Genomic DNA, 18,834 nt, shown 5'->3' with positions numbered 1-18,834 from the left:
GGGGTGCAAAGGATGGTTTAACATATGCAAATCAATGTGATAAACATTAACAAAATAAAGGTTAGAAATAAATTATATGATCGTATCAATAGATGCAGAAACAGCATTTGACAAGATACAACATCCATTTACGAATAAAACACCCAATAAAACGCATACGAAAGGAAAGCACCTCAACGTAATAAAGGCCATATGTAACAAATCCTCAGCCAGTATCATACTCAATGGTGAAAAACTAAAAACTTTTCCCCTAAGATGAGAAACAAGACAAGGATGCACCCTTTACCACTGTTATTCAATATAGTACTGGAAGTCCTAGCCAGAGCAATCAGACAAAAGAAAAAAATTAAAGGCATCCAAATTGGGAATGAAGAATTCAAACTGTCACTTTTTGCAGACAACATGATTCTTTATATAGAAAACCCTAAAGACTCCACCAAAAACTATTAGAAACAATGAACAAATACTGTAAAGTTGTAAGATACAAAAATCAATGTATAAAAATCCTTCGAATTCCTATACACTAACAATAAAATTTCAGAAAAAGAAATGAAAAAAAAATTATTCCTTTTGCAATTGCAAAAAAAGAATAAAATAGCTAGAAATAAAGTTAACAAAGGATGTGAAAGATCCATATACTGAAAACTACAAGACATTATTAAAAAAAACTGAAGAAAATATAAAGAAATGGAAGATATTCTGCATTTGTGGATTGGAAGAATTAACATAGTTAAAATGGCCATATTATCCAAAACAATATACAGATTTAAAGCAATCCCCATCAAAATCCCAATGACATTTTTTAAGGAAATAGAACAACAAAAAAAACATCAGGTTTGTATGGGACCACTAAATACCCCTGGAAAGCCAAAGCAATCCTGAGAAAAAAAACAAAACTGGAGGTATGGAGGTATCAAATTATACTACAAAGCAACAATATTCAAAACAGCATGGTATTGGCAGAACAACAGAAGCACAGACCAATGGAACAGAGTTGAGAACCCATAAACAAACCCACGTATATTTGGGCAAATAATTTTCGACAAAGGAGCCAAAAACAAACAATGGAGAAAGGAAAGCCTCTTCAATAAATGGTGCTGGGAAAATTGGAAAGCCACGTGCAAATGAATGACTAGACTGCTATCAGTTGCCTTATACAAACATCAACTCAAAATGGATCAAAGACCTAAATATAAGACCTGAAATAATAAATTGCCGAGAAGGAAACACAGGCATTAAACTCACAGACATTGCAATGAGGATTTTATGAATTTGACCTCAAAAGCAAGGGAAGTAAAAGGAAAATAAATGAATGAGACTACATCAAATTAAAAAGCTTCTGCACAGCAAAAGAAACCATCAACAAGACAAAGAGGCAACCAACTGGATGAGAGAAGATATTTGCAAACAATGCCTACAATAAGATGTACAAAGAACTCATACAATTCAACAATAAAAAAAAAAAATCCAATTAAAAAATGGGCAGAGGACCTGAACAGGCACTTCTTCCAAGAAGACATATAGCCAAAAGATATATAAAAAGATGCTCAACTTCACGAGCTATAAGAGAAATACAAAGCAAAACCACAATGAGGTACCTCCTCACACCTGTTAGAATGCCTATTATCAGCAAGGCAAGAAATAAGTGTTGGAGAGGCTGTAAAGAAAAAGGAACCATCGTAGACTGCTAGTGAGAATGTAAACTGGTACAGCCACTATGGAAAACAGTATGGAGGTTCCTCAAAAAACTAAGACTAGAGTTATCATATGACCCAGCAATCCCTCTTCTGGGTAGCTAACCAAAAAATTTGTAAACATTTATTCGTAAAGTTACACATACCCCTATGTTCACTGCAACATTATTCACGGTGGCCAAAATATGGAAACAACTGAAGTGTCCTTAAATAGATGACTGGATAAAGAACATGTGGTACATATATAGAATAGAATACTGCTTAGCCATAAGAAAAGATGAAATACAGTCATTTGTGATAATATGCATCAATCTTGAGAATCTCATACTAAATGAAATAAGTCAGATAGAAAACTCAAGAACCATATGATTTCATTCGTATGTGGGATATAAAACTGAAAGCAACAAAACAACAAAAACTCAGACACAGACAGCAGTATAGTGGTTGCCAGAAAAAAGGGGGGATGGGTGAAAGGTAGAAGAAAGTAAAGAGGGGTCAAATATATGGTGACGGAAAGAGAGTTGACTTTGGGTGGTGAACACACAATGCAATATACAGAATACGTACTATAGAATGATACCCTTAAACCTATATAATTTTATTAAGCAATGTCATCCCAGCAAATTTAATAAATTTTTTAAGCGTATTCTCTGACTTACCCATACCACTTCCAGGAGTCTACATTTAAAAACACTTGTATGTGTAGATTTCTGGATAAAAATGGTAGAGTAAACATGGTCATTTATTTTCTATCCCCTCTCTAAAACCCTATCAAATGAAACCAAGGGAATAAAAAAGGTTTACATGTACAATGATAAAGAGAATGAGAGAGAAAAGTATTGCAAAAGAGTAACTTTAATAAAAATTTGAAAGGTGATAACATACCAGAATACAAAAAGTCAAATGGCTACAAGAAGAAAAGCCAAAACAAGACTTCTAAAATGCTCAAGAAATGTAGACAACAGATGACTCTGAACATAATAGAGCTAAATGCAGAGGATTGTTCAGTAGTCGATATTATAAATTCCTTCCTCCATTAAAAGTGGGACTATCTTCTTAACATAGTCCTGGAAATCAAGATTATATCCCTCATCAGGCCCCATCTACTTTTATTCACACCCTATGCAGAAGCTATGAGGATTCTTCTAGAGAAATGGGTGACTTCCTTCCCCCACACCAAATACCCACAAATATTGAGAGGTTGCTATCAAATGGTCAGTCCATATGGCTGCATACTGCTGGGCATTTGTACATTGCACAAATCAACTGGAGGGTTTCTCCAAAGACAGACTGCAAGACCTCTCTCCTCCCCACTCTGCATATCTGATTCAGTATGAATGGAGCACAAAAATGTGTACTTTTAACAACTTCCCAGGTAACAATAATGCAGTTGATTTAGGGACCACACTTTGAGAACCACTACAATAGAATAAGGCCTTCAAAATTGTGAGCTCAAACTATTCCCAGCCTAGTATTCTAAACTTAGCTCCAATTATTGATCACATATAATGATAATACAGATAATTTTAGACATGCAAGATTTCGAAATATTTTTTATCCCATTTATCCCTTCTTAGAAAGCTAATGTGGAAGATGCCTTCTAGAAAAATGAAGGACTAAACTAAGAAAGAGTAAGGCAAGGACCCATAATAAAAGAATATAATCAGAAAAAAATACAATAGTAATCCCCAGAAAAATGAAGAGAAGTCTCAAGATAATAGCTGTAAGCAGTAGGCCTAGGGAAGAATTAATCCACATTGGAACAGAAGGACAAAAGGCTCTATAATGCTAAGAAAAAAATTAAAGGAACACATATATTCTGAATATGTTTTAGGGTCTGAAAAGAAGGTCACAGATAAATTTGTAAAATGTAAACAAAAAAACAACCAAAAAAATGAGGCAGTTATTAATATTAAAAATAATAAAAAGGTATACAAGAAAATATACTCATAAAACTTATGTCTCAGATGTGAAAATACTTAGAAAAAATAACATAAACATTTAATAATTTAACATAAAAATTGAGAAAATTGAGTTCAGAACAAGTTCAAATCCTTGTCCAGAATAATAGATGATGTCAAAAACTGAACAATCAAGAACATAACTTACCTCTTAGTCTGCATTGAAAATAAAATAAAATACAATAGCAAAGAGAATAACAAATTGAAGTTTTAAGCCCCAAAAGTAAATGGTTAAATTTTCCCCCACCTGCCAGACAACGTTTTAGAAAATACATACTAAGTATTTCCTAGCACTTACAAGATGAAAACAAATATAAAAGCCCTAAATTTCCAAAACCTACTTTTTGTACTTTAACATTATTCCTTTTCAAAACTTTAGCTCTTTCTAAAGAAATTTCTACCAACATAATAATGCTAGGAAAAAGAGTGAGTTGGTTCTACTAGCCATCTCCTAATTCTTTTTTCTTTTTTTCTTTTTTTTGGTCTGTTTAACATTTAATTTGTACTTAATTGACTCACTTTATATGTTTTCTTATTGTCAGCTGCCTTTTTAGATATAGACAAAAAACAAATCCTAAATAAATGTTAATAATATAACTAAGTCATCAAGTTGATGAGAATAATAAAGGTTAGAATTGTTTATATTTTATATTCACTTACGATTCTAATCCCGCCTGTTCAGTTTCCAAAGGCTGAATTCGTTCCAAGACATGGGAATACTGCACATTTGCTTTAACCCAGGCAGCCAAAGGAGCAGCTGCAGTACTGGCACGCTTAGCATTCTGAAAAACCCATCAGAAGTTATTCAGCATCCCAACTTAATTTGAAATAAAAGTTAATGCTAGTAGTATATGGACTTAAGCATTTATTTCATGACTTATCCCTCAAAATAAAGTTTTGGATTTACAACTAAAATAAAGTGAATTGCTATCTTAAGATCTTTTTTACTTTTTGCATTAAAACAAATCTTTTTGAACTACATACAATCTTTAACATAACGATAATTTATTGCAACGTAATTACTCTATCAGTCACATTTATAATGACTATGTGTCTGTCTGCAATGTTCGAGCATCAATTCTTTCTCTCTATACATGGGATACTTCTTTATTAGATAAAAGCAACTTTAAAACCACTGCTATTAGTATCAAAGATGTACATATTTTGAACAAGACATCTAAAAAAATACCAGAATCATGAAATTTAAACTATTTGCTAAAATTAGATACAAGTATCCTAACGCAGACATTTGTTATATATAACAAGTACACAGGAAGACAGAAAAGCATACTAGAATAGTTACAAGTTAAGAACTGATGGACTAGGAACTTAGCATTTGACAGCAGATAGTAAGATTCAAATACTACTTACGACAAGACAATAAATTTGCACACAACCCCCAACCTGGATTCTAGTTTACCTAATTCTTCTGGTGAATGCTTCAACCTATAATACCTATAGATTTTTAAAAAATATATTTTAAGTTTTTTAAGCAATCTAAACAATCAGTAATGATAAGTCATCACATTTTAACAACCAAGATATTTATTATATAGCATGGAAATAGAATTTATGGCATAACTGTTAAAAATTACCTTTGGATCAAAAGATCCTTTATTTTTAAAAAGAAGTTCTTCAACACTCTCTCTTATTTCCTTTGGAATATTTCGTGCATCAAAGGTTGCTATGTCTTCTCTCACACCTCTTTTTGCAAGGAAACTAAAATTAAAGTATATTATTTCAAATGAATTTCAATAAAATTTGCTATTTCTTACAAAAATATCAATTTAAGAAAATAATGTAATACTTTTAATCTATTAGCTAACAAAAAAATATGGGATGGAAGTAGTTAAGCTTCTAATGGACAACGACTTTTTTTTTTTTACAGACAACAAGGAAGAACTCCAAAAAGATACACAACTTTTCTAATATTCTGTGAATAACTCAGAGCAGTGAAATGAAGAAATTAGAAACATGTTATTCTATCCACATCCCTTTATGTGAGCTACTAGGTATTCATATATTCTAGGATATGCAAGATTTTCTGATTCCTAAGAAAAATATTTTAAGTGTTCCATAAACCTAAGGTATTAATTATTTAAAGTATTTTAATATTTTAAAGGTATTTTAAAGTGTTCTTTCCCATCTCCAGATAGAAAACTAACTTTACCATCAACTTAAATCCTAAAATGGAATTGAATATCAGCACAAACCACAAGAGCATTGTTATGTAAAACCTAAAGCTATATAGTTGCATATTTAGTTAATACTCAACCTTTTCTCTTCTAGTTTACATCTCGCTGGTAATAATTATATGGCTCTCACTCTTGCTCCCTTTCTCTCTGTCTCTGCCAAGAGTGCAAGACTCTTTGAGAATAGCGATTATATTTTCTTCATCAGTAAACACTGTAAATATAATGCTCTGTACTGTGTGAGGACCAAATAAATGATTATATTTATTCAGATATTCTTAAAGATTTTAAGATTCTCCTGTTTTGATACTTTTAATAATCACTATGGAGAAAGGAAAATATAGATCCTAATATATGATTACATAGAATATCTCGAAACATCAGGGCAAAGTGTGTAACTAAGCAAATAGATGTAGTAGTTTGGTTTAAGAAACAATATAAAAAATTCTTAAAAACATGAAGCAACGTGTAATTCCTTCATGAAATAACATTTTCGCATATTCAAAAACTTACCTTTTCATGCTCACCCAAGATGTATCAAAGATACCCATCAACCTTAAAACACCTTCAAGAATGTCTCTGATTACATCAGGTGGCATACGCAGTGAGCGAATTTCTGAAAGGGATTCTGGCTTAATGTTTCCAACTGCTAGTTTAGCTTCATTGACTAGAGGCTAAAAAAAAGGGGGCTTTTTTTACTTCCCAAAAAATTATATGAAAAAATTGTTAACTCTTTACAAATTATTGAATACTTATCATTTTAATAAAAATGACTCTAGTTACAAATACCCTTTTTCTTCAAATATAAAAATGCTTTAAAACACACAAAGTACAAAATGTTCAAGTTGAGACAGTAAGAGTTCTTGCCACCATAACTGCAAATGTCTAATAAGGAAAATATAATTTGTTTTAAGACAATTTGCCATTTTCAAGAGATTCTTTATTTTCTAAGACTAGTTGGCTAATTTAGTCAAGGCTTGAGAAAAAGAACCCAAGAGTTCATCTTAATTTACCTACAACACATTTTGTTCCTCTATAGTCAAAACAACATGGGTCATGGAAAACAAAGATTATTTTTAATTATCATCAGTTAATTCACTTACTTCTCCTGGAAGACTTTTCTTCCTGCTTCACTTTTATAAATAATATTCTGGTTAAAGCCACTTTTGATAATACTATTAGAAAATAAGGAGCAAATTATGTTTAAACTCCTACATAATTGGTAGTCAAAAATGTAAATGACCTTTACAATGTTTCCTTTTTTAACTTACCTGTACCTCTTTTAATTCATCATCAATTTTGTTTTTTCTTTCTTCAATTTTAACAACTTCTTCTGCTATTTTGTGCTTTAGTCTTTCAAGTTCTGTCTTTTGCTCACTGGCATCCTATAGGAATATTTAAATGGCATTCCAATCAATTTTAATGCACTCAATATTTAAAAGCATGATACAAAAAATATAATTTATTTTTAAATAACATTTTCTATTAAATGTTTTCCTAATGGTAACTGACATGAGTTTCAAATGTGCCCAGGAAACCAATGATATAATTTTGTAAAAAATATATATATAAACATATATAAACATACACACTATCAGAAAATTTGGATGCTTTACTTGTTTTAATTTTTTAATAGCAAAGCAATAAATGCTTATTATAGAAAAATCAAATAGGTCAGAAAAGCATAATTTAGAAAATTATCATAACACACATTTAATATTTGCCAACAAAGAACCCAGAGAGGTCTGTTCCACTATGTTCATTTCATAAATGAGAAAACTAAAAATGAAGTCTTCTATAATTCTAAGAGTAGAGACTAATATCTTAGAGACTAATGACAGTATATTAGAAGTTTGTGTTTATATACTTCATTTTAGACAAAAATTGAAATAAAAAATGATGGCAAATATGTGAACCAATATTAGTAAAGTTCAAAGAACCCTAAATTATATATCAATAACATATGAACTTTTTGCTCATGAATGTAAAATCAATGGTCCCACATATATAAAAATGCTTTAATATTATAAATATTTTTATTAGGTTTATTTATGCTAATAGAAAAACCAAAGAAGAAATTTGTCAAGAAATATTTCAAAAGTCCTTATAACGGTTGTTCTCAACCATATTATAATCATTCAGGTAGCTTAAAAACAAATGCAGGGTATCCCATTGCCAAACGTGTTGATATATTTAATGTGGATGCAGCTAGTACACAGATAATTCTAAACTTTCCAGATGGTTCCAATCTATTGACAAAGTTGAGACTTACTGAACCAACCAACTTTTCCTTATATTCCACTCTTATTTTCAGGTACTTTACACACCAGCTCAATTGGAATTTTCTATAATCCACAGCATTTCCGCCTTTGTATTTTTGCTATGATTCCTCTATAGGGAGTTATTTTTTCCATCTACACACATCAAAATCTTCCTTAAAGGCCCAGCTAATGTGTTCTTTCTTTTACTAACTTGCTCTTCCATTTGGAAGTTATCCCTATTCTGAGCTCTTACAGCACTTAATTTGTATTTTCCTATGTCACAAACCTAGAGTTGCAAGCTTTAGAAGTTGCACACATTGGTATTTAAGTTGTATCTCTAGACTGTACTTTTTTACAAAATACCCAATAGAAATGTTTGTTATTTAAAATTAAGCAAAATTATTTAAATTATAATATGAGATGCATACTTATTCTTCTGTTAGGCAACACAATTAGCTATAGTCTCAGAAAAACATCTTCTCAGAACATCCCACAGCAGTCAGTGTCTATTAGTAATGCTTATAAGAGTTCAAGAGTATAAAGGCCCACAAAGTGCTGAGTATTTTTATAAATATACAATTATCAACAGCATTATCCTTTATGTAGCTTTCACTTTTTCACATTTCAAAATACTCTTTAAAGGTCAGAAGTATTTCACAGACTTTTTAACAATAAAAATAGCTGGTTGCTTTAAATAAATATTTATATTAATTTGGTTCCAAAATGCCTTGAGAAAAAAATATGCTAAAGTTTTATGGTATGAAAATTACATCTGACTTTCTGATATATTACTTACCAAGTCAGGCGCTCAATAAAATTATTTTGAAAACACTGAATATGTACATAACCATCAATTATCTGGAAATGTTATTGCCTTTAAAAATTTCCCATATGCCAATGAACTTATTTTGACATATCAGGTGAAATCTTTTCACTATGTAATTCGAATCAGTCCAGATAACCCTCCTGTGAAGCTCACAATATGTAAGTCCCCTTCCCATATTCAGATTTCCAATAAAGATGACCAGACATAAAAAGAAAGCTTCCTTTATGAATAGTGAGAAAGCAATCAAATAGGGGGAGAAATTAAATATATTTAGGAAAGGAAATTTTATAAAATATCCTCTGACAGCTAAGTAAAGATAGTATAACAATGAAATAAAAAAAAAAGTCTACTGCAAAAAGAAAAGATTTAGAAGTTCAAAAAAAATAAAATCTCTTGATATAGTAGCTGAAGGAAACTGGACTTTGGGTAGTAAACACACAACAGAATATACAGATGTCAAATGATAATGTATATCTGAAAATATATTATTGTATTAACCAATGTTACCCCAATAAACTTAATTTAAAAAATATATTTAAAAAAATCTCCTTAAAAATATAACAGAAATAAAAAACTCAATAGCAAAATTTGAAAACAAAGTTGAGGAAATTTTCAAGAAAGTAGAACTAAAAGATAGAGAAGAAAAAAAGGTTAGAAAACATGAAAATTAAAGAACCAGAAGAGGAAACCCTAAGGGTAAATAATAGGAATTCTAAAAAGTAAGACCAGAGAAATGGAGAAAAAGGAATTATCAAGAGAATAATTTAAGGAAATTATCCAGAATTGATCAAGATAAGTTTTCAGGTGGAAAGAACCCACATAGTGTCTGGCACAGTGAATGAAAATAAACCTAAACCAAGGTGGAGAATTATAACTTTCAGAACAAAGAAAACAAAGATCTAAAATATTTCAATTGAAAAAAAAAAGCAAAAACAGGACACCTCAAAAAGATCAAGAATTAAAATAGTTTTGAGTATTTCAATCACAATGGAAGCTAGAAGAAAATGAAACAATGCCTTCAATGTCCTGAAGAAAATGTATTCCAACCCAGAACGTTATTCCCAGCACCCAGCCAACCAACCAATCAAGGACAGAGCAGAACATTCATAAAAGTGCAATTTCAAAGCTTATCTCCCATGAATCCTTTCCCAAGAAGCACTTGGGGATAGACTTCACAGAAACAAAGGAGTAAACCAGATGGTGATGAAGAATGATCTCAGGACAGCAGCTGTGACCAGGCAGAGAGGCATGCAGTTGAGAATGAATCAGAAGATTCTATGAGAGAATGCTGTAGGTGCTGATGAAAATTATAGAACAGCTAATGCTTTTTGAAGTCTTGCCAGAATACTTTTAAAAAAAATTTAAATATACAGTTCATGGAGTCATACCACTCCCCTTCCTCACTAGAAGACTGGACAAAATTTTTCAGAGCAATTAAGTAAAAGAAGCTCTGGATTTGGGATTACCAAACAGTTAAGGACTAGAATGAGGCCACATACTGAAAACAAAAGGAGCATATCTTTTGATGACTAATGATGATGAGCATCTTTTCATGTGTTTTCAATCTTTCATATGACTTCTTTCATGCAGGTTATGTTCAACCTTTTGTTCATTTTTTAAAATTAGACTGTTTTATTTTTATTGAGTTATAATAGTTTCTATATGTTCTGAACATGTCATTTATGAGATATATATTTTGTAAATTATCTCTCCCAGTCTGTAACTTGCCTTTTCATTTTCTTTAGGATTTATTTCAATGAGCAGTTTTAAATTTTGATGAGGTCCAATTTATCAATTTTTTTCATTTTCTTTTTTAATATCATAAGAAATCTTTACCTCCTTCAACATTATAAAGATTTTCCCCTATGTTTTCTTCCACATTTAGATCTATGATCCATATGAAGTTAATGTTCATTTAAGTTGTAAGGTAAAGGTCTGGGTTTTTTTCTCTCTGCATGGATCTCCATATTCCAGCACTATCTTTTTTTAAAGGCTATCCTTTCCCCCATTTAATTGACATTTTTGTTTAAAATCATTGACCGCATATGTGTAAGTCTGTTTCTGGACTCCATGGTATTCCAATGATCTATATGTCTATCACTGTACTTATATCACATTGCCTTGATTACAGTAGTTTTACAATAAATCTTTAAATCATGTCTTCTAACTTTATTATTTTTAAGAATTTTTGCACCATTTACATCTATTTTATAAATAGATGCTTTACATTAGTCTTGTGAATGTTTTAATTTAAATTTTAAAAAAAGTATTGTACTTGAAGAAAGGTTAATAGCCACCAACATGGAAATGGGCAAATATAACTGAGACATAATCAAAGAGATAAAACTAATAGAACTTAATGATTCATTAGATGTAAGAACTGAAGGAACAAAGTCTAATGTAAACTTATAAGTTTTGTCTTGAATAATTAGCTATATTGTAGTGCCACAATCCAAGGAAAGGAATACAAGAGAGGAAAATTATGAGTTCAGTTTTGAATCTGTTTCAAATTGTAATGCTCATGAGACTTCCAAGAAAATGTGTCTAACAGATTATTAAATATTTGAGTGGGAAGCTAAGAGGAGGGAGTAAGTCTGAAGAACAAAAAAAAAAAAGGATTTGGTGGTAGTCAGTATGCAGTTGGTAGTTAAAAGTAAGGTAATGAGCAAGAGCATCCTGAGAGGACATAAACATATAAAAGAATACCTGGGCAAAAAAAAACAACTCAGCGAAATCTTCTTTGAAAGGGTTCAACAAAAGAAAGACAATGGCAAAAGAGGATACAATCAAAATATTAATAAGATCATGAAAGTATAAATACAATGAATGAAAACTTACTTGGTAAATCTTGAGAATATAAAAGGAAGGAAAACCCTTAAAGCCTGAAGGAGATTATTTTAAGAAAAATAAAAGGAAATATCAACTTAACTAGCAGAGAGTAAACAAATAAAATCACTTATAGACAAATCTATGTGAATTTAAAATGTTTATACTTTTATATTTATAGGGTTTAGATAAATCAGTAAATGGTGTATTAAGGAGATTATAGTATGATTTTTAAAACAATATGGGAAAATACCATGCTCTTCCACAAAAGCTAAAGTACATAATATTATCAGTCTGCTCAGCATAGAAAAGAAATATTTTTAAAATCACACATATAAAAATGTTATTCTTCACACTAATTAACAATCGGGTATAAATGGTCTCTCTATTATTTGCATTTTTATGTTCACTCTAAACATTACCTGCATTGATACTGTGATCTCTTGAAGGGCAGCATCTGCTTCATCTTGCTTAGTTTTAAGTAATACACTTTGTTCTCCAGCTTTTCTGTTCAGTTCATCCACAAGAGCTTTAGCTTCATTAAGTTTAGATACACCAGCCTACATGAATAAAATCATTTGCAATATTTTTTAAAAAGGAATTTATACACGCATAGTAAATAAAGCCTATAAGAAAGAATCAAGCAAAAATGTAAATGTGTATATATAAAACATTCACGAGTGAACTTAGGTTTTTTCTTATTGCTAATATAATGATTTATTCAATTGTATACTCATTAAGATATTTAAGTTTAAGTTTAAGTTTAAGTTTAAGCTCTAGAATTAGAGATATATAGAAAGAAAATGTTCAGAATGTACTAAGTGAAATGGATAAGAATACTCTTTATAAAATATAATTTTGATTTAAAAGGTTATTATATAAAGTACAATCTTTGATATTATGTTTTAATTAATAACAGGTATTTCTGAATTTCTGAAAATGATGTTATATGAAAGAGACTTTCAAAGACAGCACCATAAGCTATCATAAATACCATCCAGTGAAGAAAAGGAATAATTATTGAATCAAAAATTACAAAATCATACTATAACTAGTGGGCAATACAGGTAGGTAAGTGAGACTGCTTTAGGCATTTAATAGAGTATAATATTTATATATACTAAGTGTATGCCATAAACAACATGGATTATAATATACACAATGTTTATTCGCTCAATATAGACAAAATAATTCAAGATTAATAATACTGTACCTGCAAATGACTTTGTCTTTTTAATAATTCCTTCTTCTTGCTGCTACTAATGGCAGAATACACACGTAAAAAGGTCATATATCGGCTTGGTGTAGCACCATATGCTTTACAGGATTCATGGATTAATAAAAATGATTTTAGAAAATCAGGATCAACTGGAAAACAAAAATGACCTAATATTTGCATGATCTGTTAAGAAATAGATAAAATAATCTTAACTATATTTAATTCATACCCGATTCTTCTGCCTATGTAACCATAAATATGAGATATCATATTTGCTTAAAGGTACACAGGCATTTCTAGACATCTATTCATAGCTCCCATTTTCCTTATGAATTCTGAATTATTTAATTTCAATGGTCTCTATCCTTCCCTGAACACTTTCATTGCTGCAAGAAAGATAAATCTACATGTTGTCATACTATATAAATTAATTGGAACTACATAACGCATGTAATTAAGTAAACTCAATAAAAGCTGCTTGAATAGAAAAGATAACAAACCTAAAAACACCTACCTATTCACTTCCCCTTGACCCAGGGAGAAACAGGACTTCAAAGGCCAAAAGACTAAGAATATTAATTTCATATTAGATTCAACATACCACATGATCTTTCTCTCATCACTTCAATCTATTTCCCTTCATATTCCCTACGTTACTTAATAAAATCGACTCTAATGAATTTTTAAAGTCAGAACCTGAGACACATCCTTGATTCCTCTTCCTTGATGCCACAGCCATTACACAACCAAGTGTCCTTTAGATTACCTTCTAATTTCTCACCAAGTCCATTTTTTCCTCTTAGATAACTGCAAGTCTCCTATAGTGGTTCAATTGTCTTTGGTTTCTCCTTATACCAATCTATTTTCCAATAACTTAAGACAGGGATGGACCTAGAGAGTTCTGTTTTTAAAACAAGACTCTGGTTACCCCTCTACTAAAATCTCTAACCTCATATCACCCACGTTAGAATCCAAATTCCTTAGTATGACATGATGGCTCTTTATTACCTGTCCCTGACTACATTTTCCTCTTCACATAGTACTCTACTATTTACACACCCTATGTTTCAGCCTTTAGGCTATTTATAGTTCCATAAAAATGTCTTTGTTTTTTTCCTCTAAGCCTTTTCCATGCTAGACACTCTAACCAGAATATCTTAACCCAAATTGCCTTTCTCAGTAATGTCCACTTCCTACAATATCTGCCATTTAGAGGTTTCACTTTCCAAAGTACTTATAAAAACTTCCATCATCACTTATAATGCTCTATCAGAGTTTTATGTTTATATATAACATAATTCTTGCTATCACTAGATTATGAGCTCCTAAATCATCTCCAGTATCCAGGCCAGTACCTAATATAAAACAAGTTCAATAAATCTTTGATGATTAAATGATTATACAAATAAATGAATGAATATGCTATGGTATAAAAGAAATATACAGACCACATTCAAAATTAATTTGGAACTGGAAAAAATAATGAGATCATAAATTTTAAAAATATTATTTCTGTACTCAAGGAATGTCATAAAACTTTTTCATGTACAAATTGAGTGCAATGGCATATCTAAGTGATAAAGTAATATGAAAAGTTTAGAGTACTAGCCAAAAACCCTAAACAATATAAGTAGGCCCTTCAGATCATTAGGATCAAATGTATAATTTTTAATTTCTTAAATTCAAACGATATTCTATTAGGTCCTATAAGAAATGACATCATTTGTTTAAAAATAAAGAGGATTTTAAAGTTTAGTTTTTATCAAAAGAGATATAACTTTGTCAGTTTAGCATTATTCAAATTTATAATCATTATTAATCTTTAATGGATCTATAACATTAGAAAATAGCCATTTCCAAAATATAAATCTGATGAAATTAATTTCACCAAATACCTGAATTTTTTTTCTTTTCTTCTTTTCCTTTTTTGTCGCTGCATTTTTCTTCACTACCTGTTTCATTGAATAACATTTCAGGTATCTAAAAAACAAAAGAGCATTTTTTTAAACCTCAATTCAGTATGAAAAAGTTTAAGTAAATTCAGTATCAGAGGTTAAAAACTTTTAACACACACATACACGTGCACACATAGAGATACAAACAGTATCAACTGCACTTTTCTTCTAAGATTCTTTCCAAAGAAAAAAAATAATATCTCCATCTTTAGAAGACATTATTTCCTAGACAAGATTTTGATACACATCAACCATTAATTGCAAATTAATGACACTTAAGGAAAAGCTCTAATATCTCACTTAAAAATTATTAGACTGTGAAATGAAGGATATTAAAATCTGGATCAAATTAGAAAAGTAATCACGAATGCCATTTAAAATCACACAGAATTAAAATATTTGGTATCAACTAATAAAATGCCTGGCATAAAGGGATAGTAAAGATTCTTAGCTTTCTTAAATGAGAATATAGCTAAAAGTAAATGAAAACTTCATGATTGATAATTCTAAAAACTATCTATTATCTAGCTATAGCTAGGTTCTTGTGACTACTACAAATAAAAAATAGTCTCATAAACAGAACATTATTGTTCCAGAATATGTGATAAACTTATAAGGTTACTATTTTAAAATATACCGGGAAAAAAAAAAAAAACCCTCTAAAGTTTCCTGAAGAAAATTAAAGTAGTAGAACTAAGAAATTTTAAAATTAAGCCAAAAAGTTTCAACTTCTTTTACTTAAAACAGTTAACATTAATAGCAAGAGGAAGCACAATTAATCCAGGTAATTAGGTCAAAAAATTATTTCCTGAATTTTTCAGACTAAATAAAATTTAAGCCAAAAGATGCTTTAACTATGGAGAGTTTGGAAGTGGCAAGGTTCTTGAGACAGAGAATGTTTTTGTCTAGAACACCTTCACTGATTTGTGACAAAACACTTAAGAATCTATAAGAATACTTTAGATGTATACTTTTAAATTAATGGAAATTTGCTTCTTTGAACCTCACTTTCTTTAAAATACTCTATCCATTATGTTAATTAGTTTGTAGTAAACATTTCACAACATATATATATGTATATATATAAACATCATGTGTACAGTTTAAATATATACAATTTTTATTTGTCAATTATGCCTCAATAAAGCTAAGGGAGGAAAACAGTCTATCCCTAAACAATATCCCACATTAGCAGAGTTTTTCTGCCTGGATTCTCCCACATTCCTCTTTGCCTCCACTTTTCCTCCTTAGAGATAAAAAAATGACACTTTCTAAAAAGAACTGAATGAGTGGATTAACTCTATTAATTCCTATCAACGCTCTTGCCTCTCAATTCCTTGAACTCCTCTGTTATCTTATCCACCACCTTTTTCTCAGCCACTCACCCCCACCTTGAATGTCATATCTTGAGACCTTGTCATTAACAATAACCAAAATCATTCCATGTTATCACTTTCAAACATCAGACTCTTCTATCACTACACTTGTCTTTCCAGCTCATCCCCTTCGCAATTTCAATAACCCTCAGACCCCACTAAGACCTGCAATCTATTAATTAATTCGACCATCTTTACACTGTCATTCTCCATCTTCCTATCGCAATTTCTCAACTTCCTTGGCCTTCACTTGCTTTGTCATACTCGAGGAACCCAATCCTGGTTAAAGTCACCACCTACTGGAGATCTGCATCTTTGAGTGCACATGTGACTGGAGAGAAAAACACACATCTGCGCTGACTGGCCTTAGATGAACTTCATGATCACTAACCTCAAGCGAACCCTTAATGTTACCTAGCTATCATACTCCATTCTCTTAAACCTTTCACTGTTTTACTCTACCAAACTACTATTTTGAATTCCCTCTTGCATCTCAAGACTCCAAAATCTGTTCCCTCAACTTTTCTTTCAACTAATAATCTTACTTCCTATTTCACTGAGAAAATGAAAAAAATCAAAATAGTGTCCAAAACCACACTTCCCAATACTGCACCTGCCCCTAGACCTGTGCCCCTGTACTTTGCTTTCTTTCCTGTTTTTATGGATGATGCTTCCATTCTCCAAGCAAAGACCAAGCTTTAATCCTTTTGTCTGTGCATTACTCATATGCTGTCCACTACGCAGTAATATTGTTTTAACAATTTTTCACTGTCTTTCCTGTAACATTTTTTTTGCTCCTCTTTTGCATTCCCAATAGCATAAGAATATGCTATACTTTGTTCCATCTTAAAATAATTTTTAAAAACACTATTTTTACCCACTTATCCAGTTACTGATTTCATTTCTCTCTTCTACTTTATAACAAAATTCTTCAAGAGGTGACCATATTCACTCTCCTATCCTCTCTTCTCATTCTTTCTGAAACATATTCAAAGCTTTCTCCACTACTAACTGAAACTGTTTTATCGAAGTCACAATGTTAATTCTAATGATAAATTCCAAGGTCTCAACTACCTTCATGTGTCATAGCTAATCTTTCCTTACTCCTTTGAAATGCTGCTTTCATTTAGCTTCTAGGCTTTGCTTCACACTCTCCAGGTTTTCCCCTATTCCCTAGCAAATCCTTTTCAGTATCCTTTGCTGGTTCCTCCTCTTCATCTCAACATCTTAATGTTAAACTGTCCCACGGTTCAGTCCTTTGATCTCTTCCTCCTTTTGTCAGCACTCACTCTCTTAGTGATATCATTCAATCTCACACCTTTAAATACCACCTATAGTCTGATAATTCCCAAATTTTTATCTGTATGCCTAGCCTTTCCCCTGAACTCAAGATTCATATATGGCTTCTCAACCGCACAACTTGGTTGTCTGATATCTCATATTTAACACATCTAAAACTGAAAGCCTCAAAGTCTCCTCCCAAAATGCCCTTCTCAGCCCCCCTCTTCTCAGGTGATAGTTATTCCATCCTTTCGGGAGCTTAAGCCAACATAGTTAAAGGTATCCTTGAGTCCTCACTTTCTCTTACATCCTATTACAAACTGTCAGCAAACTGTGTTTCTTCTACTGCAAAACACATCTGGAATCAAACCACTTCTCACCACATCCACCACTGCATCCCTAGTGCAAATCATCCTTTTCTTTCACCTTGAATACTACAAGAGTTTTGTTACTGCTTCGACCCTTAGTCTATATAGTCTATATTCAACCTAGAGGCCAGAGAAATTTCATTAAAACATTTAGAACAGTTTTGCTCAAAAACCTCCAAAGTCTTCCAGACTCGTTCCCAAGAAAAGTTAAAAACTTTGTAATGGCTTACAAAGTTCCAAGCTAACTGTTCTCCTCTTACTTCCCTGACTTCATCTCCAACTACTCTCCCCCTTAACCACTCTGTTACAGATAAACTGGCTTCTTGCTGATCCTCAAAATCACCAGTTATGCTTTGTCTCAGAATCGTCACCTAGAGAGCTTTTCCTCCATATATCCCCCAAAAGTATGTAAGTTCCATGAGGGCAGAGACTTTCTTGTTTTTTCTTTTCTCTGAGGTATCCCCAGCATATAGAACAGTGACACATATTAAGCACCAAAAATTACTATTTCTTAATGAATGCCTCTTGTTCATGTGGTCTCCATAACCCAGAATAACTTCTCTCTGCTTTATCTACTTACTGAAATCTAACTAAAATAACATCTCATTTGTAAAACCTTGTCTATTACCCCAAATTACACTCTTTTTTCTGAATCATAATAGACATTAATCTGTACTTCTATTATACAAAAGTAAATAAATGAATGTTGAGAATATAAATATCATTCAAAGAGACAACATGGAAAACTATTATTTATTCAAATCAAGCAATATAATAGGCTTCCAGTTAAGACGGTGCTGAGTTCACACTTTAAAATCATCCTCCTCCCAACATATAGCATAGCAATGATAGATTTTTTTTAAAAAATTAAATTT

At 31.3% G+C, this 18,834-nt stretch overlaps 1 protein-coding gene across 2 annotated transcripts in view; it reads right to left on the bottom strand.

The window, feature by feature from the left end:
- Window positions 1-18,834, bottom strand: part of DYNC2H1 (dynein cytoplasmic 2 heavy chain 1) — a 258,081-nt gene that overhangs the window by 160,059 nt on the left and 79,188 nt on the right. For both annotated transcript variants that reach the window (XM_025043743.1, XM_006907520.3), the window contains exons 53-59: window positions 14,875-14,959; window positions 12,974-13,128; window positions 12,183-12,320; window positions 7,119-7,232; window positions 6,361-6,521; window positions 5,251-5,374; window positions 4,316-4,437 (exon numbers count right to left, since the gene is read on the bottom strand). In XM_025043743.1, coding sequence (XP_024899511.1) covers window positions 4,316-4,437; window positions 5,251-5,374; window positions 6,361-6,521; window positions 7,119-7,232; window positions 12,183-12,320; window positions 12,974-13,128; window positions 14,875-14,959 — 899 coding nt within the window. The remainder of the gene's footprint in view (window positions 1-4,315; window positions 4,438-5,250; window positions 5,375-6,360; window positions 6,522-7,118; window positions 7,233-12,182; window positions 12,321-12,973; window positions 13,129-14,874; window positions 14,960-18,834) is intronic.

The sequence above is a fragment of the Pteropus alecto genome, unplaced genomic scaffold, assembly GCF_000325575.1.
Source record: "Pteropus alecto unplaced genomic scaffold, ASM32557v1 scaffold12, whole genome shotgun sequence".
NCBI lineage: Eukaryota > Metazoa > Chordata > Mammalia > Chiroptera > Pteropodidae > Pteropus > Pteropus alecto.
Note: the sequence above shows the minus strand (reverse complement) of the source record. Positions and strands in the feature narration are given on the sequence as shown.